The 20,624-nt window shown below is 36.4% G+C and overlaps 2 protein-coding genes across 4 annotated transcripts; one reads left to right on the top strand and one right to left on the bottom strand.

Annotated features, from left to right (window-relative positions):
- The first annotated feature begins 1,128 nt into the window (after positions 1-1,128).
- Positions 1,129-5,128, top strand: LOC110718227 (transcription elongation factor TFIIS-like). Of its 2 annotated transcripts, none has more exons than XM_021897047.1 (3): positions 1,129-1,273; positions 1,750-1,991; positions 3,704-5,128. In XM_021897047.1, exons 2-3 carry the CDS (start codon positions 1,830-1,832, stop codon positions 4,670-4,672), a joined length of 1,131 nt encoding a protein of 376 aa, XP_021752739.1. In that variant the 5' UTR covers positions 1,129-1,273; positions 1,750-1,829; the 3' UTR covers positions 4,673-5,128. The 2 variants fall into 2 exon arrangements, with proteins under 2 accessions (XP_021752739.1, XP_021752738.1); XM_021897046.1 differs by having other exon boundaries at positions 1,696-1,991.
- Positions 5,129-5,815: 687 nt separating this feature from the next.
- On the bottom strand, positions 5,816-11,580 carry LOC110718229 (high mobility group B protein 10-like). Of its 2 annotated transcripts, none has more exons than XM_021897048.1 (6): positions 11,308-11,579; positions 10,643-10,721; positions 9,607-9,763; positions 9,428-9,517; positions 7,438-7,733; positions 5,816-6,344 (listed from the first exon to the last, which is right to left on the bottom strand). In XM_021897048.1, exons 1-6 carry the CDS (start codon positions 11,499-11,501, stop codon positions 6,270-6,272), a joined length of 891 nt encoding a protein of 296 aa, XP_021752740.1. In that variant the 5' UTR covers positions 11,502-11,579; the 3' UTR covers positions 5,816-6,269. The 2 variants fall into 2 exon arrangements, with proteins under 2 accessions (XP_021752740.1, XP_021752741.1); XM_021897049.1 differs by having other exon boundaries at positions 6,325-6,448; positions 11,308-11,580.
- Between the last annotated feature and the right edge of the window lie 9,044 nt (positions 11,581-20,624).

The raw sequence follows: 20,624 nt of genomic DNA, 5'->3' as shown, positions 1-20,624 counted from the left end.
ATTATTGGGGTCCCTTAGGGTAAGACATACTGATTTTGGGTTGTCTCCATCATTTCAGCAACATTCTTAGACTTTTAATTGTATGTTAGAAAATACCTTGCACAACACGAAACATCATCACCAACTTCCCTCGTTCTATCAATGGTCTCATCGCATGTTTAAATGTATATTGGTAAGTCTTATATGTGTTGTCCTCACTCGTTGTAATAGCTGAAAGGTAAATATCGTTAATGACTTTAATTGATATTGTGTAAGGGCTAATAGTAACCTATGTTACTTACTGTCCTTTTGTTTGTTGTAAACTTAGTTTAATTAATGTAATTTCAGCTGTTTTTTTTTAAAAAAAAATCTTAAAAACTTACAAAGAATTGATACAAGCTTTGGTGTATGGAAATATTTAAAAATATTTAAAACATATTTACATAAAACCTTTACAAAACCCACCTGTCTCATAATTAGACGATCATATAAAGACCCGTCACATTTATTTATGTGAATTGCTAAACATCGCCCGCAAATCTCTACATAAAGCCCACAAATTTTAGTGAATTGACACTTTTGCCCTTTTTCTAATTTTTACCAAAAACGTAATTCTCTCTCACGAAAAATGTGGAGCCGGAGTGGATCGCCGAGGGACATCAGAGAGCCGTCATCGTCGCCGAAAGCGACGTAAAATGGGAAAAAAATCTACGAAATTTAGGGATGGCGTCTTGCTGGGACGTCGCCACCATGGTAGTGGCGTCTTGCAGGGACGCCACCGCTAAATTTCGTATATTTTTTTTTCGTAAATTGGGAAAAAATTACGAAACTTAGGGGTGGCGTCTTGCCGGGACGCCGTTACCATGGTGGCGGCGTCCCGGCAAGACGCCACCCCTAAATTTAGTAATTTTTTCCCTCAATTTACGTCGTTTTTCGGCGACGATGACGACTCTCCGATGTCCGTCGGCTCTTCGGTGTCCCTCGACGATCCACTCCGACTCCACATTTTTCGTGAGAGAGAATTACGTTTTCGTTTAAAATTAAAAAAGGGCAAAAGTGTCAATTCACTAAAATTTGTGGGCTTTATGTAGAGATTTGCGGGCGATGTTACAAATCCCTTATTTATCAGACGGATCTAACCCATATTATAACTACGGCGGGTCACGGCTTTTAAAGGCCTCATTCCTATTTCCTACCTCTCTGAGTTATCTCATTGAAGCGCACTCAACGTTCTCCATTGAAGCGTTCTCCGTTGAATCTAATTCTTGTGTCCCCCATTGAAGCAGCTTCTAAGGTAAGTTGTTTGTTGTTGTTATCATCACATCAATTTCACAATCTAGGGTTTATATTTGATCTAATCTAATTTAATTATCAGTGCTTTAAGTTTAGGGTTCGCAAATTCTTAGATTATGAAACATCATATCCAAAAGAAAAGAAGATTATGAGCGTAATTTGATTATTGAATCAAGTATCCCTAAAATTATGTATTTTTCGAGATAATTCAATATGAAATCAAATCTCTTTTCCCTGGGCCTAGGGCGGCTGCCCCTCCTGCCCTGCCTCAGGGACGGGCCTGTATATGATTACAAATTAAATTGCGTTTTGGTTGGTATGAAAGATTGCTTATGGGAATATGAAATTTGATAAATTCATAAATTTATACCGGAGTAATAATTTTTGAATGAATAGTAATGCTTGCAATATGAATGTTTGCAGTTATTGGGTTTGGAGCAAAAATCACCTGAGAAATTTTAGGAATTTATGTGGTAGGTTCTGATTCTAAGAAAAGTAACGGAATAACAGAGAGGAGTTTTATCGAGTCGAATCGAATAACACATTGATCAGGAATCATGGAGAGTGAGCTGGTGGTATTGTTCGAGGCCGCCAAGAAGGCGGCAGACGCGGCAGCAGCAGAAGACATTGGCTCTGCCGATGAGGAAGCTCGTTGCCTTGCAGCCTTGAAGGAGCTTAAGGATTTCCCTGTCAATTATCAGCTTCTTGTTTCTACCCAGGTTTGTTCTACTTCTATACATTCTTTCGGTCTTTCCTTTCTGTTTCATTAATTAATAATTAGAGCTGTAAAATATGATCTTTATCTTGGGTATGAAGTTTGTCGTTACCAAGTGGCGTCGAAATTGTATCTCATAATGGCAGTTATCCTGTTAGCAATTCCCATCTACACGAATGACCAAGACATCACTTTTAAAGACGTGCCTAATTCTTAACTAGGGTTGATTGAGCTTTGATAACTTAACTTTAACATTGGTGAATAAAAAAATAGGATAAATCTTTCTCGTTGACCTATCGGGAAATCTAAGATAAGCTACTGGTTTAACTGTGAGTATAGGCTGAAATATCGCCTTTTGAGGGATTGTTATTATGGTTTTCCAATTTTTGGATAGTAAGGAAAGCTTTTGGGAGTATCATAAGTTTTTCATAATGTGAAATTTGGATATGATTTATCATTTAGGATTATATTGACTAATTGTTTGAATTTGTACAGATAATTAATGCGGCATAGAATAATCTACATAGACAATTGATATATTTTAACAGCTATATCTCCCCCCAAAAAATAGTGTTCTAGTGTTTTTTTTATCCATGCATAAAGTAACTCAGGAGTCAAATCATTTATGGTGTTTTGAGAAGTTGTTGGAGCTTGAAATTTCATACTTTATTGCATCATGCTTTCAAGGATAACGGTTGACTTGAAAAGAATATGGATACTGACAATCATTGGCAAATCATTCTTGGAAAATGAATATGGATATTCCCTTTTTTCGTTGTTAAAATCGTGCGGAGTACTATTGAACTTTAGACCTGTTGGGTTGTTGTGCTACATAGTTGCCCTAACTTGCATAAAGGGCCATTGTTATATGTTTTATGAGATGCCCCGCTGTTGTTTCATAATGCATTTACTCTGTTAGGAATCTTAGGATTATATGTTTTTTTTGGGTGGTGGGGGATGGGGTGGGGAAAGAGAAATAAAGGAATGGGGTGGGAGAAGATTTTTTATTTTATTTTTTAATTATTTGGGTAACATATTAACAATTGTGGTGAGTAATGGAAGGGAAGAGACTGTTGTATTAAAGTGTTTCTCGTCCACCGGACTCAAAAACAGACTGTCCAGACTATTTTATAGCTGCTCTACCAGAATCTAAAATTACTCAACTAAATAAGAATCAACAAGGAAGCTGAATATCTATGTGAACCTTAGGTATCAACCTTACTTCCTGCAACTACTAATCCAATCTTAGTAATCTATCCTTACTATAGATTTATGGTTTAGAATATCAAAAGCTGTTATTAAAATCAAAATTAAAGGGGAGAAAACAGAGAGAGAAGTAACTAAGGGAGAAAAAGAGAGTGAGGAAGAGAGACAAAATCATGACACAGAGGAAAGGTAGTGAGGAATGGAGAGAGAATATGATGGATCTGTTTATAAAGGGTAATATTGTCATTTTGTGGGTTTGTAATTTGCTTGCGTTTTTCCTTCCACATCTTTCCCACCTTGAGGATCAGGGTTTATAATAGAAACAGAAGACTGGAAAGTACAATTTAGGATGCATATGTAGATTGGTTTCTCTATGAGCTACATAATGGCTTACTCCTTTGTTAGAACTTTGCCTGACATTCAAAGTTGCTTATAATATAGTCTATAAGGAGTATTTGTAATTTTTATTGAGATTCTTACTTATCGAGTCAATGTGCACTTAATGATCAGGTTGGAAAGCGTTTACGGCATCTTACAAAACATCCTAGAAAGAATATTCAGAGTGTTGCAGTTGATTTGATTGAGATATGGAAAAACATAATACTTGAGGAAACATCACAGAAGAAAAATGGCGATGTTGGTAATAATACTATGAAAGTTGAGGTTGCCAATTCTGGCAGTACCAAGAAATCAATTCCAGTCAAGGATGAAAAGAGCACACGGGGAGAAAATGTGAAAGTCGGAAAAGTTGAACAAGTTATTTCACCCAGACCGCAAAAGCTTGCTAAGACCGAAAGAGGTCCTGTGGAAAGTAAATTTGAGAATGGTAATGCATTAAAGGTTGGAAATGTGAGTTTAGCGGAACCTGTTAAGGTTGAAAGAACGGTAAAGCAAGAGAAGCTGGGCTCCAGTGCAAAACCAGCTAATGCTCCCCCAAAGTTGCCTTCCATGGTCAAGGCTGGTGATCCCATACGTGATAAGATGCGAGAGCTTCTTTTAGATGCTCTATCTAAGGTTTCCAGCGAGGCAGATGAAAGCATTAAAGAACAAGTTGATGCTTGTGATCCAATCCGAGTGGCTGTTTCAGTGGAGTCCGTTATGTTTGATAAGTGGGGCCGTTCTAATGGTGCTCACAAGTTTAAATACCGGAGCATTGTATTTAACATCAAGGATGCTAAGAACCCAGATTTTCGTAGGAAAGTCCTTCTAGGGGATATCAAGCCTGAAAGGATTGTCAACTTGACAGCCGAAGAAATGGCCAGTGAGCAAAGACGAATAGAGAATCAAGAGATTGAAAAGAGGGCTCTTTTTGACTGTGAACGTGGTGGTCCACCAAAGGCCACAACTGACCAGTTTAGATGTGGGAGATGTGGGCAGCGCAAGACCACGTACCACCAGATGCAAACTCGTAGTGCTGATGAACCCATGACAACTTTTGTAACTTGCGTTAACTGCAATAATCATTGGAAGTTTTGCTGAGCTTATTTTATTGGAAAATGCTGGCATCGCCGCCTAGCTGCTTGGCACATAGAGGTGATGATTACAACTGCATTATATATTTCAACCTTCTGGTTCCTGTTGCCTTTTATTGTGCAAGTATTTCTGCAGTGCTTGTGCAGTTGCCTGTTTACAATTCCGCCATCTTTGGAATTAGGGAATGAAAGTGATGTGATCTTCACTTTTATTAGTTATGTTTCTGATCAGTTTAGATGAGTTTGTAGGATTTTTTAAGTGTTACCCTTCCATTTGTTTTAGATGTTTCTTAATTGTCAGATCGGCTCTTGTAGAGCTGTAATTATTTGAACAATTACGATGGTGAAATCTATATTTTTCTTGCTTATGGAATATGTTTACTCATGTCTGTGCTACATATTACACTAAATCTTTTATACAGTTTCTTTACAATGCATGAACACAATGTGCAGTTGTCTTTGAGCCCCTCAATTAACTAGCCTCCTGCAGAAGGGGCTCTCTTTAATCTCCACCCTCAGCCATGCTATCATAATTGCTAGGGTAAAAGTAAATTTCCAAAATGTGTTTTGATCAATTATGATCTTAACTTATGATGTTACAGTACAATCTAATGAAGTATGAAATTTGCTTAGGTAATAATGAAAATTCCACTTTACTTTTCTCATATGGAGCATATGGATTATGGGATAGAGTAGAAATCTTCTTGTCTCCTTCAGGAATGCCTATTTATCGTCACTATTGAGATTCAACACAGTGTGAACCTTATAGATGGTCTTCAGGTCATGGAAGTACTTTATGTATTGACTGAAGAACTTCATATCGACATGAGTCTTATTACCATCTGCAGAACTTTTGGAAGCAACTTCTAGAGGCTGAAAACTTCTGCGGTAATTCCCCGAACCATACTAGCTCAGGAACTTTAGTGTCGGAGAGGCTGGGCTGACTACCTAGAAGCTTTTTCGTAAAACCAATAAGTGATCACCGCTGGAAGAGATTCCAACTATGCTTCCCTCTAATGATAGAAGTGGAATCCGAGCTCCTAGACTGGGATTCCAATTATTCCATCCCCTTGACATTAAAGCTTCACATTATCCTCACTTCCATCACACTGGTGATAACTTTTGAACAAGATTACAAGTGCAGGCTAAATTTGAAACCCGGGAGGAATCTTCTACGTGAGATTTATGAGGTGCTTAAGCTATACAATACAACAAAATAAAACATCCTTAACACTTGTAAATCAATGAGATGAGAATTCTAAGTCATAAGGTTACAACTTTTCAAAAGATGTGCAGTTTTACAATCCTAGCTCAGCAATTTTCATAGGACATCCTCCTGCAACAGAAGATGCATAAAACTTACATGTCCTATATTCCTAAACATCTTCATTAGAGGTTATCACACAACAGGCGTCAATGCTGCCTATACAGGGATCACCAAAGCTAACATGCTACATCTAGAATTTACTAATTTGTAGGGCTAGCACAGTTCTGTGTTGACCCAGCTCCAGCTGCCCAAGAAGTAATGGCGCAAACAAGAAGAAATACTGGGAGTTCAACAGTTTGCAGATGGATTTTCGGTGCAAATTTGTCATTAGAACTGATCATGAATTAGCAACAGTGTTGGCAACTTCAGTATGGTCAGACTCCATAACGGTCACTCCTTTATCTTGATTGAACTGTAAACAAAAGTTAAGACTTGAGACAACACTAGTTGAGACTTGAGACTTTGAGATCTTCAAAAGGATGACTGACTTAGCTCAGAGTTCTAGCATCAGAAATCCTACTTCAATGAATCAATGGGGATAGTCTAAATTAAATACTGCAGTAGTGCAGTTTTATATCAAGTTATCAACAATAAGCTAAAAACACAGTTTTAACTTTCCAGCCAAAAAAATAAATTAAAAAGGTAGCATCAACATAATCAACATTTCATTAGAAATGTATAAATTCCAACCTGCTAATTGCATTACGTATACTAGGTAATTAATGAAAAGAAAAGTACGGAAAAACACAATAACAGAACTGATGAAACCAACTATTTCTGCAAGAGGAAAATAGAAATTATATGCAAGATATTACATTTGTATTATAAGGAGATGTTACAGGTGAAGATCACAGAATCTTAATCAAGCATGAGCAAGTTAACAAATTAGAGTATATAGTAGTTTCAGGCAATCTGGCAAACAACAGAGGAAAATTTCTAGATTTCATGCAGGAATCTTTACTCCTAATTGTTTCAAGTGGCTTACGGCATGAAGGAACGGGTAAGAAAAGAGGAAAGAAACACTAGTTCATAGAGTTCTTTAACGTGGCCTCTTATTTCGCCTGGTTGTCAGATTTGACTGATGGGCTATAATTTCTTTTGAGGAGGTTTAAGATGAAAATCTCCCTATTTTCTAACTGTTCGAAAGGCAAATGAATCAAATTCAATTTTTTTTTTTTTTTTTTTTTTAATAATATAAAATATCCTTTCACTCAAATGTCAAAGGTAATTCTTCTCCCATTATCCTTCCATATAAGGGTTATCATCTCAGGGTTTGATGCAATTTCAAGCGCAAGGCTTCTCAACATGCCCTAACAGCAAAGTATTATCACACATGAAATTCAAAACTTTTACCAACGCATGTATAGTTGATAGCTTCATGTTTACACGGACATCATTCAATGCATACAAGTAAGCATTACAAAATTGTAGACAAGGTGTAATGGATAAGCCAATGCACTTCAACTATCATGGAATCTTAAAAAAGGAAGGTAATCATTTTTTACCTGCTTCTCGGGTTCTGCTGATTGAAATCTCATATGTCCAATGTTGCTGAAGGCCTTTTCTGGTCCTTGAGATACATGCTTTAAGGGAGAAAATTCTACTAGTGACAACTGTGACTTTTTCCGCTTCCTTCGCCGAGTAAGATTTGGGCTCCAAAATGGTGGTGGTGTATCAGGAATATGATACAGGACGCCTTTCAGAGTATCAGAGCCCAAGTTCACAGACACAACATACCCATGATCCAATTTTTCGTCAATAACTCCAATCAAAGATGCACCAGGCTGTAAATGGACACTTGCTGCATGAAATAATCGCAGCATTTTCTCATTACAAACAACTCAACTGAAAAACAAAAAATCAATTCTGATGCATATAGATAGAAATGGTTCCATGGGAGCAAGAATTATGTGCCGTGAATAGCTCAATCTATATTCTATTTAACAGCCATGCTTCTTTTCTACTAGGAAGCACACTGGGTCATAAGCTAAATTGTGATTTTCCTATTTCTTAAAAAAAAAAATAAAGCTGGTTATGTGTCTAATGCAGAATTAAGCATATCAATGAGGTTTCAGGCAAGTTAATTATCAGATTGCTCTTATTCACACTGGTACAGCACATTAGGTGATATCACACCTTGAGGTCTAATGACATAGAAACAAGAAGGTATTTTGACTCTTGGGGTTCAGGTTTGCTTTGACAACAATTGGAAGATTATGATGGAAAACTCAGGCCTTGTTCTCTTCACTTGATTTTTGCTGAATTAAAATTAATTTTGCTGAACTTATATAATTTTTTACTGAAATTACATTATTTTTGTTTAACTTCAATTACTTTTACCGAAATTAAATTATTGTTGTTGAACTTATTTATTTTTTCAGAACTTAAACTTGTTATTTATTGAATAGAACTTATATTTACTTATTTGCTCTTTTTTATTTTAGTTAATGATTTCCATTGATTAGAACTTATTTTTCCTGAACTAAACTTATTTCTGCTAAACTTAACTTATTTCTATTGAAATGATATTATTGAACATTATTTGAATTAGCTGAGGGAAACAGGGCCTTAATAGGTTAGGACAATGCCCAGGGTAAAAAGGAAATGAAGAGCAGTTCTAATATATACAAGTAAATTAATAAGTGATATCTTGCTTATATATTTTTGAGCTAGTTATTATAATAACACAACGTTATACTGCACTTCAATTTCCACTAGAGATGTTCATCAACATATGATTTTCCTTTGTTCCTTTTCAAATGAAACAATTTGAAATTTACCGCAATTCACACACTACACATTGTTTATTTTTGGTGAATTTTTCTAAGGAGAAACATAATCATGTAGGGTCTTGTTAAATTTGTCTCAATTTGTACTTTTCATATATCGATTTTTTATTTTTTTTAGTTTTTAAATATTGATTATTGAAGATATTAATGGTGAAAGATATGCATTGGCATGCGTGAATATGAGATGTTTCATTATACCAGAATGCATTCTGGATTTATGGCAATTGATGAGGCAAATCATCGGTCAATAACTATTTTCCAGTAGGCAGCAATTAACATGCACTTGTATATAGCAGTAGCAGCAGAGGTAGTGTGGGAAAGCTAACAAATTATGCTTTCCACAATAAGATATAGGGTGGGAACTAGCAAGAAAGCATTATTGAGAAAGAAATGACACTTTAGTTTTCTCATTGGCAAATCTCAATCAGAAAAGTGTTATGAAGAAGTGATGGCTAATAGTTGTGGTTTCATCAACACAAGCAAAGAAACATCCCAGACTACATCATCAATAAAGTTTGTTATCTAAAAACTAAAATAGTTCCAACATTTACTTGGATCCATTTTACTAATAAAGTCACCTTTTTGAAAAAATTATGTTCTCACTATTCTTAAATCACTAGTATAAATTCACATCCAATAGGAACAGTAGATATAAAAAGTTAAAAAAATACTGGCTGACCGGCATATAAGAAGCCCATCCAGATACCTTGCAAATGGCTCATGCTGGCAGATTTTTCATTGAAGTCTGAAGTAGATTCCATAGTTGAGCCAATAACAGTAATTTGTTCTGCAGCATCTAAGGAGCACAATAAAATGGAAATTTGTCAAGGAGCTAACTGGAAAGGCAGAAAGAAGTCATGGTAGCTAATGACGAAGCTATTGTACCAGTGATAGCAACTGCTGGAGCTTTTTTCTTTAAAAAATATGCCTGCTCAAAGTGATATAACAATGACAAATAATACTTGCGTAGGAGAAATGATCTTTTGATAGTCACAAAATTGAAGGCAGAAACCACCTCCTCCCATTTCCGATCTGAAATTACCTAAGACAGTAGAAGGAATATTATGATTTCAGCAATCAGCATGATTACAGAAGTTACATAAATCAATGTTAGGTTACAGTGTTGCACAGGTAGGGTATGAAAAGGAAACAAGAAAGTTAACTCCAAACGACATTAAATATTGCTAAATCACAACTTCTGACGAGGATTTCAAGGTGAATAAGTCCACAAAGAAGACTTTCCTTCTCACTCCCAAGTCCCAGTCACCATTGCAAACCCACTCCACTGTCTTAAACAGAACAAACCTAAACAGGGCATCTATTAAACCAGCCAAGCTCATGCATAACAAAACAACAACCAACAACCCGATATACTCCTAGCCTACCTGTTTTAGACACTTCTAGCCGAGTGTGAGCAACATAGGTGAAGGTAGAAGATATGTTTTTACAAAACATAAAGAGTTATTTCAATTGTGCCAGTTTATTCAAAATTAAGTCGCTTACTCAACATTAGGTTTTATACATTGGTTATAAAGTTATGATCAAAGTGGGGCATATGATCAATGCAAAATGTCAAATTGAAACAACTATTACAAAATGGAGGGAATGGTAAATTTGCTTCCCCAGCCCCCAAATCTCAAAAAGTAGATTATAAAATCACGGCAAAATTGCAGACAAACAAATACATGGAAAACTCAGGATTGAGAGAAACTATAGGCAGAGAAAGAAAAAAAAAATCCTAAGAAATTGTTTACAAAACAACAACACAAATATACAATATGTTAATAACAGTAATCAACTATGTCTATGAACATCAACAGAGAAATAAACAACAGACGGAAAGGTCTAACAATTTCGTTCAACTGCATGTGCTATAAATGTATACTTAGCAAGTAATTTCATTATTGAAATTACTACTTACTTGGTCAAGACCACCACGAGACGTAACCTCTACAAACAGGCGATGTAAATCTAGAGTAGTTCCTCCAACAGAAGGGGAACTGCACATTAATCAAAGAAGTTTGAAACCCTATTAGTAATTACCAAACCAAAATATAAATTTCAACTAACCCAAGCACAAAAATAACCCAAAAAACAACTAGCAGCTAATCAATCCTACGAAAAGCAATCCAAACAAGTTTCAACATCATCAAAGGAACACCTTTTTTTATTCAATCTAGCTTGATAAGGCGGTATCGGATGGTCTTGAAATGAATTAACTTTCACAACAATTGGTAAGAATTGACAGAAAAGGCTTCTCTATAAAGCTCTTATACCCTTTTCTCTTCTTCCAAATGGGTGAAATTAGACTAAAAACAAAGCTAATAACATGATTTCTCCTCATTTTTTTTTTCCAATTCCTTAACAATTTGATAATCAAACAAATAAACCCTTTGATTTCACAAATGCTCCTCCAATTTAATCATGCATTACTATTATTATTTAAAAAAAAAAATTAAAATAAATTAAAAACAATATAATTCCCAGAAGTGAGTAGAATAAACCCAATATATAAGAGCAATAATTAAATGAGAAAAGTGGAAAATAAATGCATAAATCAAAAAGGGAAGGAGAGAGAGAACAAACATGAAATGGGTGTAGAAGGAAGAGTGAAAATCTTTAAGCTTTTGCAAGAAAAGGTCAGAATTTTGCACAAGTTTGTGGTATTCAGCTTCATCCAAAATTTCTGGGTAACACTTTGTTCTTGTCGATTCGTCATCTTTTTCCTCAGCCTGCTGGTTTTCCTCTTCCTGCTCTTCCATCTCCATCTCTATGGTCATTGAATTTCTTCTAGTTTAATGTGTAAGGCAAAGGTTTCTCTCTTTTCTTCCCCTACTCACTTCAGGGTTTAACAGTCTATCTTATAGCCTACTACGTATTTACTTATTTAGTCACAACTTAGATCCCGTTCTTTTAAGCTTCTGGACAAAACAGGAGTCAATAGAGCAGATTTCAGCATAGCAAATCAAAGAACAAGGCCTTATACAATCGTACCGTACTAGTTTTGGGTGAAATATATATATATATATATATATATATATATATATATATATATATATATATATATATATATATATATATATATATATATATATATATATATATATATATATATATATATATATAGAGTATGGATCATGTGAAAACAAATGTTAGAGTGAAAACTGAAAACGATTCATCCTAGCCGTAGATTATAATCTAGCGGATGACATCTAACGTTTATATACTAATTTTCTCTCTCCTCCCACGAAAACAATTTCTCTCTCCTCCGTTATTTTCTTCCTCCTCTCCCTCCCCTCTCCTGCTTTCTCTCTCCTAATTTCTCGACATTTTTTTCCCCAATTTTCACGCTACTTTTTTCAAATTCAGCTTCAATTACTTTGATTTCAGCTCTACGATCTATTATCAGGTGAGTTCTTTGTGTTAATTTCGCTATTTTTTGCATGATTTGAGGTTTTAAGGTTTCTGAAATTTTCATCAATTTTGTTCGATTTTGCGATTTTCTGTTCGATTTTGTTCAATTTAGTTCGATTTCCTGTTTTACTAATCGATTAACTTTAGTTTCTTCCTTAATTTCATTGATTTGTTCGGTTCAGTTGAGTTTTCCCACCATTGTTAACTAATTTGAAGTTCAACTTGTTGATTTGATTGATTTTTGCAGTGGAAGAAGAAGCGTATGAGGAGATTGAAGAGGAAGCGCCGATAGATGAGACGGAGATCTAAGTAGAAGAAGATCTACAGCTTTCACGATTTTTCACTCGCATTGAGAATTAGCTTTCTGATATTTGTGACGGTATTTTGAAGCTTCTGGACACTAAGCTTATTCCTCCTGCTAGTAGTGGTGATTCTAAGGTCTTTTATTTGAAGATGATGGGAGATTATCATAGGTATTTGCGGCTGAGTTTAAGACTGGTGCTGAGAGGAAAGAAGCCGCTGAGAGTATTCTCACAGCCTACAAGGCTGCTCAGGTTTAATTAATTTTTTCCTTTTTTTTGTTTGGTAGATCTGTTAATTAGGGTTTGGATTTGGTTTTTGTTTGTGATTTTTGCGTTGATTTGCTATGATATTTGCATTTTGCTGGAATCATTGAGGAATATTCAAGAATTTGATAAGCTCTTTATGAGTTTCTACTTCAAGAACAACTCATCTTCTGTGAGTGGCTCTTGTTTTACCATCTTTATAGGCTCCCGGTGCTTCTGTTGTTGATTACAGGAGTTATTATCGCATTCCTCTTGGACATCTGCAGTGTAAAATGTGAAGGATTAGTATCTATTTCTTTTTCGTTAAAACATATAAATTAGTTTTGAAAATCTGTTTTTCTTGATCAGATATTAGGAAGATAATATTTGATGAACTATAGGATGTTTGATAAGCTTGTTTGTTTCTTTCTTTAACCAAGAGCATTGATGGTTGTTCTTGCAATTGTGGTTTAAATGGTGTTTGAACATGGTAATATATATGTGTAAGAATCAAATGGAAAAAAGAATATGGACAGGAAATGAATAGATTTGTTTGGATCAGAAACTCGTAGAGGATACATATCCTCTAGTCTCTGATGGTATATTCTTTTATTGGGGAATTGGAGTCTTTTTTTAAGAATTGCTCTTGAAAATTTTAGGCATGTAATTGCTTACCTTTTTCTGTTATCTGATGCATGATTTGTACTTCACCAGGTATCAATTTTTCCCTTTGATCTTCAATAACTGTTGATAATTTATTATCATCCTGAAACATGCAGGGTAAAGGACATGTTAGTTAAATAGTAGAAGTGTGTCTTTAGAAATTTATTTCTAGAACTCGAGTATGCTATTTTGCGTTATTGTGAGCTCTATCATTCCTGATCTTACCTTGTCAGCTGGAGTTAGTGTAGTAACCTTCTTCAACCTTTGTGAAGATTTATCTCTGATTGTATGATTTTTGGTGCCTGACTGTTCAATATCTACATTTTGTCGGGATTCCTCATATACAGGTGGCTTGCTCGTATCATGATTTCCTGGTATGCTTTCATTTGCCTCTGCTTCTGTCCTTAAAACGTTGATCTTGTCAAGCTTGTTTTGCTTCAGTCTGTATGAAGTCTGTATGATGTTGGTCTGTGATGTTGGTATGCTTTTATTGGCCGTTTTGGCATGTTGAAAGCCTATTAGCTCAATTGGTCGAGCACCGTGTAATCACGGGATGTAGGTTCGAATCCTACATGGACTTTTTTAATACTTATTTTTATATTTATTGACCTCTGGGTAAATGGTGTCAAATTGATATAATTACCCGAAGTTCATATATAGTTACCTTATTTTCGATATAATGACCTTAGAATTATGGAAATGCTTTAAATTTTGTTTCAGTCCCCTTATTTTTATATATAGTGATCTTTATTTTTGTATATAGTGACCTTTATGTAAATGGTGTCAAAAACTCAGTCGATATAGTTACTTTATTTTTGTATATAGTGACCTTTATGTAAATGCTGTAAAAATTGTTATAGTTATCCTATTTTTGTATATAGTGACCTCTATGTAAATATGGTCAAAATTGAAATAGTTACCCTATTTTTGTATATAGTGACCTTAATGTAAATATTGTAAAAATTGATATAGCTACCCTATTTTTGTATATAGTTACGTTATTTTTATATATAGTGACTCTATGTAAATATCGTCAATTTAGATGAAGTTACCTTATTTTAGCATGTAGTGACCTTTTAAACGGTTGAATTGATTATATGTAAGGTTGGAATGATCTTAGGGCTTTAGAACCGTCTGATCTTTTGTGCTAGTAATGAATGGCTAAGATTGCTTGTTTTTAGTTTTCACCATAAGCTCTGTTTTTAGCGGAACCTCCTCATATATATATATGTTTTGTTTTTTTTTTCTTTTTTCAAGGAGCAATGAATATCTATTAACTTATACTAAAAGCAAATAACCAATGACACTTGTCATTACCTTTTTTTTTCCAAAATATTTAAGTAAACTATTTATACCTTATGATATTTTCTTTCCACTTTGACTATTATATTCCATATATAGCCAAATAAAATATTTCTGTATATCTTTTATATACTTTATATGTTGTAATATTATTGTCAAAAATATTTAATAAATGTGCATTGCACAGGATTTTAACCTAGTTATTTTAAGAAAATCCAAGTTTTTTTTTTTTTTTGTAAATAAAGGTGTCAAATTGTCAATTTAGATGTCGTCGAGCAATAGTTATTATGTGCACCATGGTTAATAAATGTACATTGCACAGGATTTTAACCTAGTTATTTTTAAGAAAATCCAAGTTTTTTTTTTGTAAATAAAGGTGTCAAATTGTCAATTTAGATGTCGTCGAGAAATAGTTATTATGTGCACCATGGTGCACCTATTTAGGTGCACCACATCTATACTTTTGAACATTTAGTAAAAAAAAATTTGAACATTTTACAAAAAATAAATATTTAGTAAAAAAAATATGAACACATCAAAAAATTGGACATAAACATCCAATTTTATATGTTCATATTTAATAAAGAAATGTTCATTTTATATGTAGTAAAGGTTCACTTTATATTATAAAACCATTGAATTATTACAAGTAAGACAAACTTCTTTCAAAAAAATTAATTTTATTATATAGTGTTGTATTTAATATACCTAAATGTTAAAAATTTGCGATTGTTCAAATTTTTTTACTAAATGTTCAAAATTTTTGATTGTTCAGATTTTTTTTACTAGATGTTCAAAAGTATAGGTGTGGTGCATTGCGATTGTTCAAATTTTCTTACTAAATGTTTAAAATTGGCAACGCTCAGATATTTTATGTTGAATGTTCAAAATTTGCAATTGTTCATATTTTTATACTAAATGTTCAAAAGTATAGGCGTGGTGCACCTATTTCTATGTGCACCAGGGTGACCTTATAATTTGCGGTCGTCGAGTTCGGTGAAGTAGGGTTGGGTCGGGTTTACTATAAATTTGAGTCATGGCCCATGATCAAGTATTGGGTTCATATTTATTTATTTATTTATTTATTTTTTTTTAAGAAAATAGCCCAAGGGCCAACTAACTTTCATTCATGGGGAGATCCGAAGACAAAAGATTAACAATACAAGAAGGAATATTATCAAACCAAAAACACCTACCTACTGCCCAAGGCAAACAATGAGCAAGCTCATGGGCCACTTTATTCCCCTCCATACGAACAAAGTTCCAAGAAACAAAAGCAAAAGAACTACACACATTATAAATATCATCAAGAACAAGGTGAAAACAGCTACTCGTGAGTTCAAAGCGTTAATTAGGCCAAGACAATCACTCTCAACAACTAACCGTCGATATATACCCATATTTCACCGCAGTTTGAAGGCCCATAAGGAGAGCTTTTACTTTAGCAATGGCTGGCGTCCACCTCTCCTCCCCAATCCAAGACATCCCAAAGGTAGCAGCCCCATCACTTCCACGGATCACCGCTCCAGCACATGACCCAAGCCCTTCAATCACACCCCCATCCACATTAAGCTTCCATACATTTCTTCTCAGTGGCTTCCTGACGAGCAACTCCTAGTTTGCATCCCCCCTTCTCCTCATCCCCACCTAACTCCACCATTAGCTTATTCACATAAGCCATCGAGCCTTGCGGGTCACGATGCTCTCCCTCAAAAATCCACTTGTTCCTCGCATTCCAGATTACCCAACAAATAGTCATAAAGATCCCATGCCCCGATTTTGGCGATTTCTCCAAATAATCTAAGGCCACATCCCCGAAACTTCCATGTCCATCACCAAGAACATTCTCCAGCCCACTCACTCCAAATAAGCCTCGTAATAATGCAATCTCTTAGGCAATGAAGCTCGGTTTCATCTTCTGCCCCACACAAGCCACACATCGAATCATAATTCTATAAACGCTTGCTCAACCCCACCCTTGTAGGCAAAGAACCACAACAAGCTCTCCAGAAATATACTTTAACTCTAGGTAGTGTGTTCGCATGCCACACCTTACTCCACACGTTGTGAGAACTTGAAGAACCAGTGCGCAAATCCGCATCAACATCACTCAAAATAGCTCGGTAGGCCGATCTCACCGAGTATTCACCATCCTTCTCCAAGTCCTAACACAAATTATCCTCCGGAAGATGAGAGCTAAATGGAAAACCCAAAATATATTCTCTTTCAAACGACAAAAAGAGCTCATTAATCAAATGAAAATTCCAAGAAGCCAAAGTTAAATGAATTAAATCACAAACTCTTAAATCATCCGAGCTACTACCTTTCGGAGATAAGACTTGGCACGATTGCGTACCTGGAATCCAAGGACTACCCCAAATTGGCATGCTCAGATCATCACCAATTCTCCACCTAATGCCATGTTGTACCACCCACTTCACACCCACAAATCCCGCCAAACATAACTTGGATTGCTTCCCAGCTCCGCATCTAAGTAAGCACTATCAGGAAAGTATCGAGCTTTGAGGATCGTTACCATTAAACTGCCAGGAATGCATAATTCGCCACGCTTGCTTGTCGAGAAGGGCAACATTAAAGAGTTTGAACTCTTTAAAACCTAGGCCTCCTTTTGCCTTAGGTTCACATAGATTCTTCCAAGCCAACCAATGTATCTTTCGCTCACCTTTCTTTTGCCCCACCAAAAATTCGATACCAAAGAATGTAACTCATCACAAAACGAGGAAGGAAATTTAAACACACTCATCGCGTAGGGTTGGATAGATTGGGCCACTGCCTTAATCACACCTTTCGACCCGCCTTAAATAAAAATCTCCCTTTCCACCCTTGTAGCCGATTCCACAACTTGTCACAAATACCTTTCGTAAGCACTCTCTTAGACCTCCCTATGACCGTAGGTAAGCCTAAGTATTTATCATGTATGTCCACCACATTAACCCCCAAACCATTTGCTAAAGAAATCCTCTAGTCATCTTCCACACCCTTGCTAAATGACACCGTCGTTTTCCCCAAATTTACCATTTGATCCAAAGTCGCCTCATAAGTATGAAGAACCTCACGAATATCACTTCATCAACATTAGCCCTTGTAAAAATAATACTATCGCCCGAAAATAATAAATGTGAAATTGGGGGAGCTGTCGGAGCCACTCGAATCCCATGAAGACGGCCACCATCCACTGCTTTAGACAACAAACCCGACAACGCCTTAGCACACAAAATAAAGAGATACGGGGATAATGAATCACCTTGTTGTAAACCCCTAAAAGGTTTAAAATCCCCAGAAGGTGCACCATGTATAAGAACCAAGAAAGAAACCGATGAGACACAATTCATCACACGGTTAACCCACTGAGCAGCAAACCCCAATTCCAACATGACGGCCCTTAAAAAACCCCATTCAACTCTATCATATGCTTTAGCCATATCAAGTTTCAAAGCCAAAAAACCACACTCACTGGTAGAGTTCTTCATACAGTGAAATAATTCAAAAGCTATCAAAATATTATTTGTGATTAACCTCCCCGGGGTAAATGCACTTTGATTAATCGAAGTAATATCATTGAGGAAAGTTTTAAGCCGATTAGCAAGCACTTTTGTGATCAGCTTATAAGTAACATTACACAAGCTAATAAGCCTAAAGTCAATCATTTCATCTGGGGCTTTCTTTTTAGGAATAAGAGCAATAAAAGTTTTATTTATCGACTTAGGGATTACATCACGTTAAGGACACTAAGAACCAATCTAGTCACCGCAGGGCCAACAATATGCCAATATGTTTGATAAAAGAAGAAGGCACATACCATCCGATCCTGGAGCCTTCAAAGGGTGCATTTGTTTCAAGGCGATAAAAACTTCTTCTCCGGTATAGTTCGCGCACAACCCCTTATTCATTTCATCATTCACTCTTCGACTTATCCCGACCAACGCATCATCAAAAAAAGAAGGTTGAGCAGAGGTAAATAGCTCAAGAAAGTAATCAATGGCAACCTTGCTAACTCTCTTTTCATCCTCGTGAACAATCCTATCATCCGTGACTAGCTTGGAGATGCGATTTTTCTGCTTGCGAGACGAGGCCTTATGGTGGAAAAAGCTTGAATTTTTACCTCCTGCTTTTAACCACAGAGTGCGAGAACGCTGGCGCCAGTATAACTCTTCTTGATGGAGCAAGTTGGAAATCTCTTGCACCACCCTACGTCTCTCAGTCACATGTGCTTCAGATCTCCCTCCTTTATTAAGAACCCTGAGCCTTTTTCTCCTCTTCCTAATCTCCCTAAAAATATGACCAAACTCCTTGTCACTCCAAGAAGTCAGGTCTGCAACACACAACACAAGCTTCCCTTCAATTGTAGCACCCCTAGTCTTCCACGCATGAGCAATCACTCCTTCACACTTCTCACTCTCAGTCCAGCCTTGTTCAAACCGAAAAATTTTCTCATTCCCCTTCTTCATAATCCCCCTTTCCTCAAGACATAATTTGAGTGGTGAATGATCTGACTATTCCCTCTCTAAATGTAACAATTTTGCATTAGGAAAAGTCTCCATCCAACTATGAATAGCAAGTGCAAGATGAAGTCAACATTGCACATTCTTCTCACACACTGCTCATTATCGTAGGTAAATTCATACCCTGAAAATGACACATCTTGTAGGCTACATCTATCCACCACCTCCCTAAAATTTTCAACTTGCCATAAAGCGCAATCACGGCCCCCTTTCTTCTTAGTTTCAAATAAGATCTCATTATAGTCACCAATACATAACCACGGTTCATTCCCCGCACTAGCCAAGGAAGCAAGCAACTCTCAAGATAAATGCCGATTTTGAACTTCATGCCACCCATAGAGCCTAGTCAAACGCCACTCAACATCCCTTAACCCCTTCTTAACAAGCACATCAATATGCTGGACTGATATGGTCCTAAGTTTAACCTCCACCTCTTTCAACCATAACAAAGCAACACCTCCAGCTCTACCACAACTATCAACAACAAGACCCTCATAGCCAACCATTTCGAACGAATTTTAAGCATCTTCGAACTACTAAGTTTGATCTGCATGAGAAAGATGAGAGACGGGCTTCTCTTCGGACAAGATTCCGAAGATTATCAACTGCAGCGGTATTGCCCAATCCCTTGTAGTTGATACTTAAAATACTCATTGATCTTGGCAGGATCGCCCATTAACGGTCTCCGCTAATCGTCATCAATATGAATCATTCAAGTCACAAACCTGCTTCTTCACAATCTCCCCCTCCCCTTCCTCATTCCCACCTTGTCTTCCCCTCTTCCCAAGAACCAGCTGCTCTTCTATCTCCATTGGGTGAGCAATCGGATCTTTCTCTCTCCCCTTCTTCCTATATTTCCTCCCCATACCCCCTATAGGCTCAGTAATTAAATTCCCCACATCCACCTCTTTTCATACTGCTACTTCTGCATAGAAATCCTCAGCCTCTCGCACCTCTCCCTCCTCTCTACATTCCCCTTCGTCACTTACACTCTTAGCACCCACAACTAGTTCTCCACCACACCCTTTCCCCTGCACCCTCCCCTGCTCCCAAGGTCGGAGCAATTCCACCACCCGCTCCTCCTCTTTTTCCTTCTCATCCTCACACACATCATCGTCCTTCAATACAAATAGCTACTTTCTCACTGATACCACCGCCTCAAGCTCCTCAACTTCCTTCCCCCTCCCTATTCTAGGCGAAGCCCTAAGCCACCTCCACCACCCAAGCTTCGATCTTTTACTTTCTTCCGAGATCATGCAACAATCCCCTCAGAATGCCCTATCACACCTCAAGCAAAAACAAAAGAACAGAAGACATTCATAAACAAATTCAATAATAACCTCCTTCCCACTTTTGTCCAAAATCCTCTGAAAACAACATAAAGGTTTAGTCACATTTATCATCAATCGCACCCGTCGAAATCGATCCAAACCCAGAAGGTCTTCTTCAATTTTAA

This window comes from Chenopodium quinoa, unplaced genomic scaffold (genome assembly GCF_001683475.1).
Source record: "Chenopodium quinoa cultivar QQ74 unplaced genomic scaffold, ASM168347v1, whole genome shotgun sequence".
In the NCBI taxonomy this organism is placed as follows: Eukaryota; Viridiplantae; Streptophyta; class Magnoliopsida; order Caryophyllales; family Amaranthaceae; genus Chenopodium; species Chenopodium quinoa.
The sequence above is the reverse complement of the archived record's forward strand: the minus strand, read 5'-3'. Positions and strand labels throughout refer to the sequence as shown.

Coding starts and splice junctions, on each gene's coding strand:
- LOC110718227 (XM_021897047.1), top strand. CDS start 1,830: ATGGAGAGTGAGCTGGTGGTATTGTTCGAGGCCGCCAAGAAGGCGGCA. Junction 1,992..3,703: donor AGCTTCTTGTTTCTACCCAG/GTTTGTTCTACT, acceptor CTTAATGATCAG/GTTGGAAAGCGTTTACGGCA.
- LOC110718229 (XM_021897048.1), bottom strand. CDS start 11,501: ATGACCATAGAGATGGAGATGGAAGAGCAGGAAGAGGAAAACCAGCAG. Junction 7,734..9,427: donor CAGCATGAGCCATTTGCAAG/GTATCTGGATGG, acceptor TATTTCATGCAG/CAAGTGTCCATTTACAGCCT. Junction 6,345..7,437: donor CAGCAGAACCCGAGAAGCAG/GTAAAAAATGAT, acceptor TTTTGTTTACAG/TTCAATCAAGATAAAGGAGT.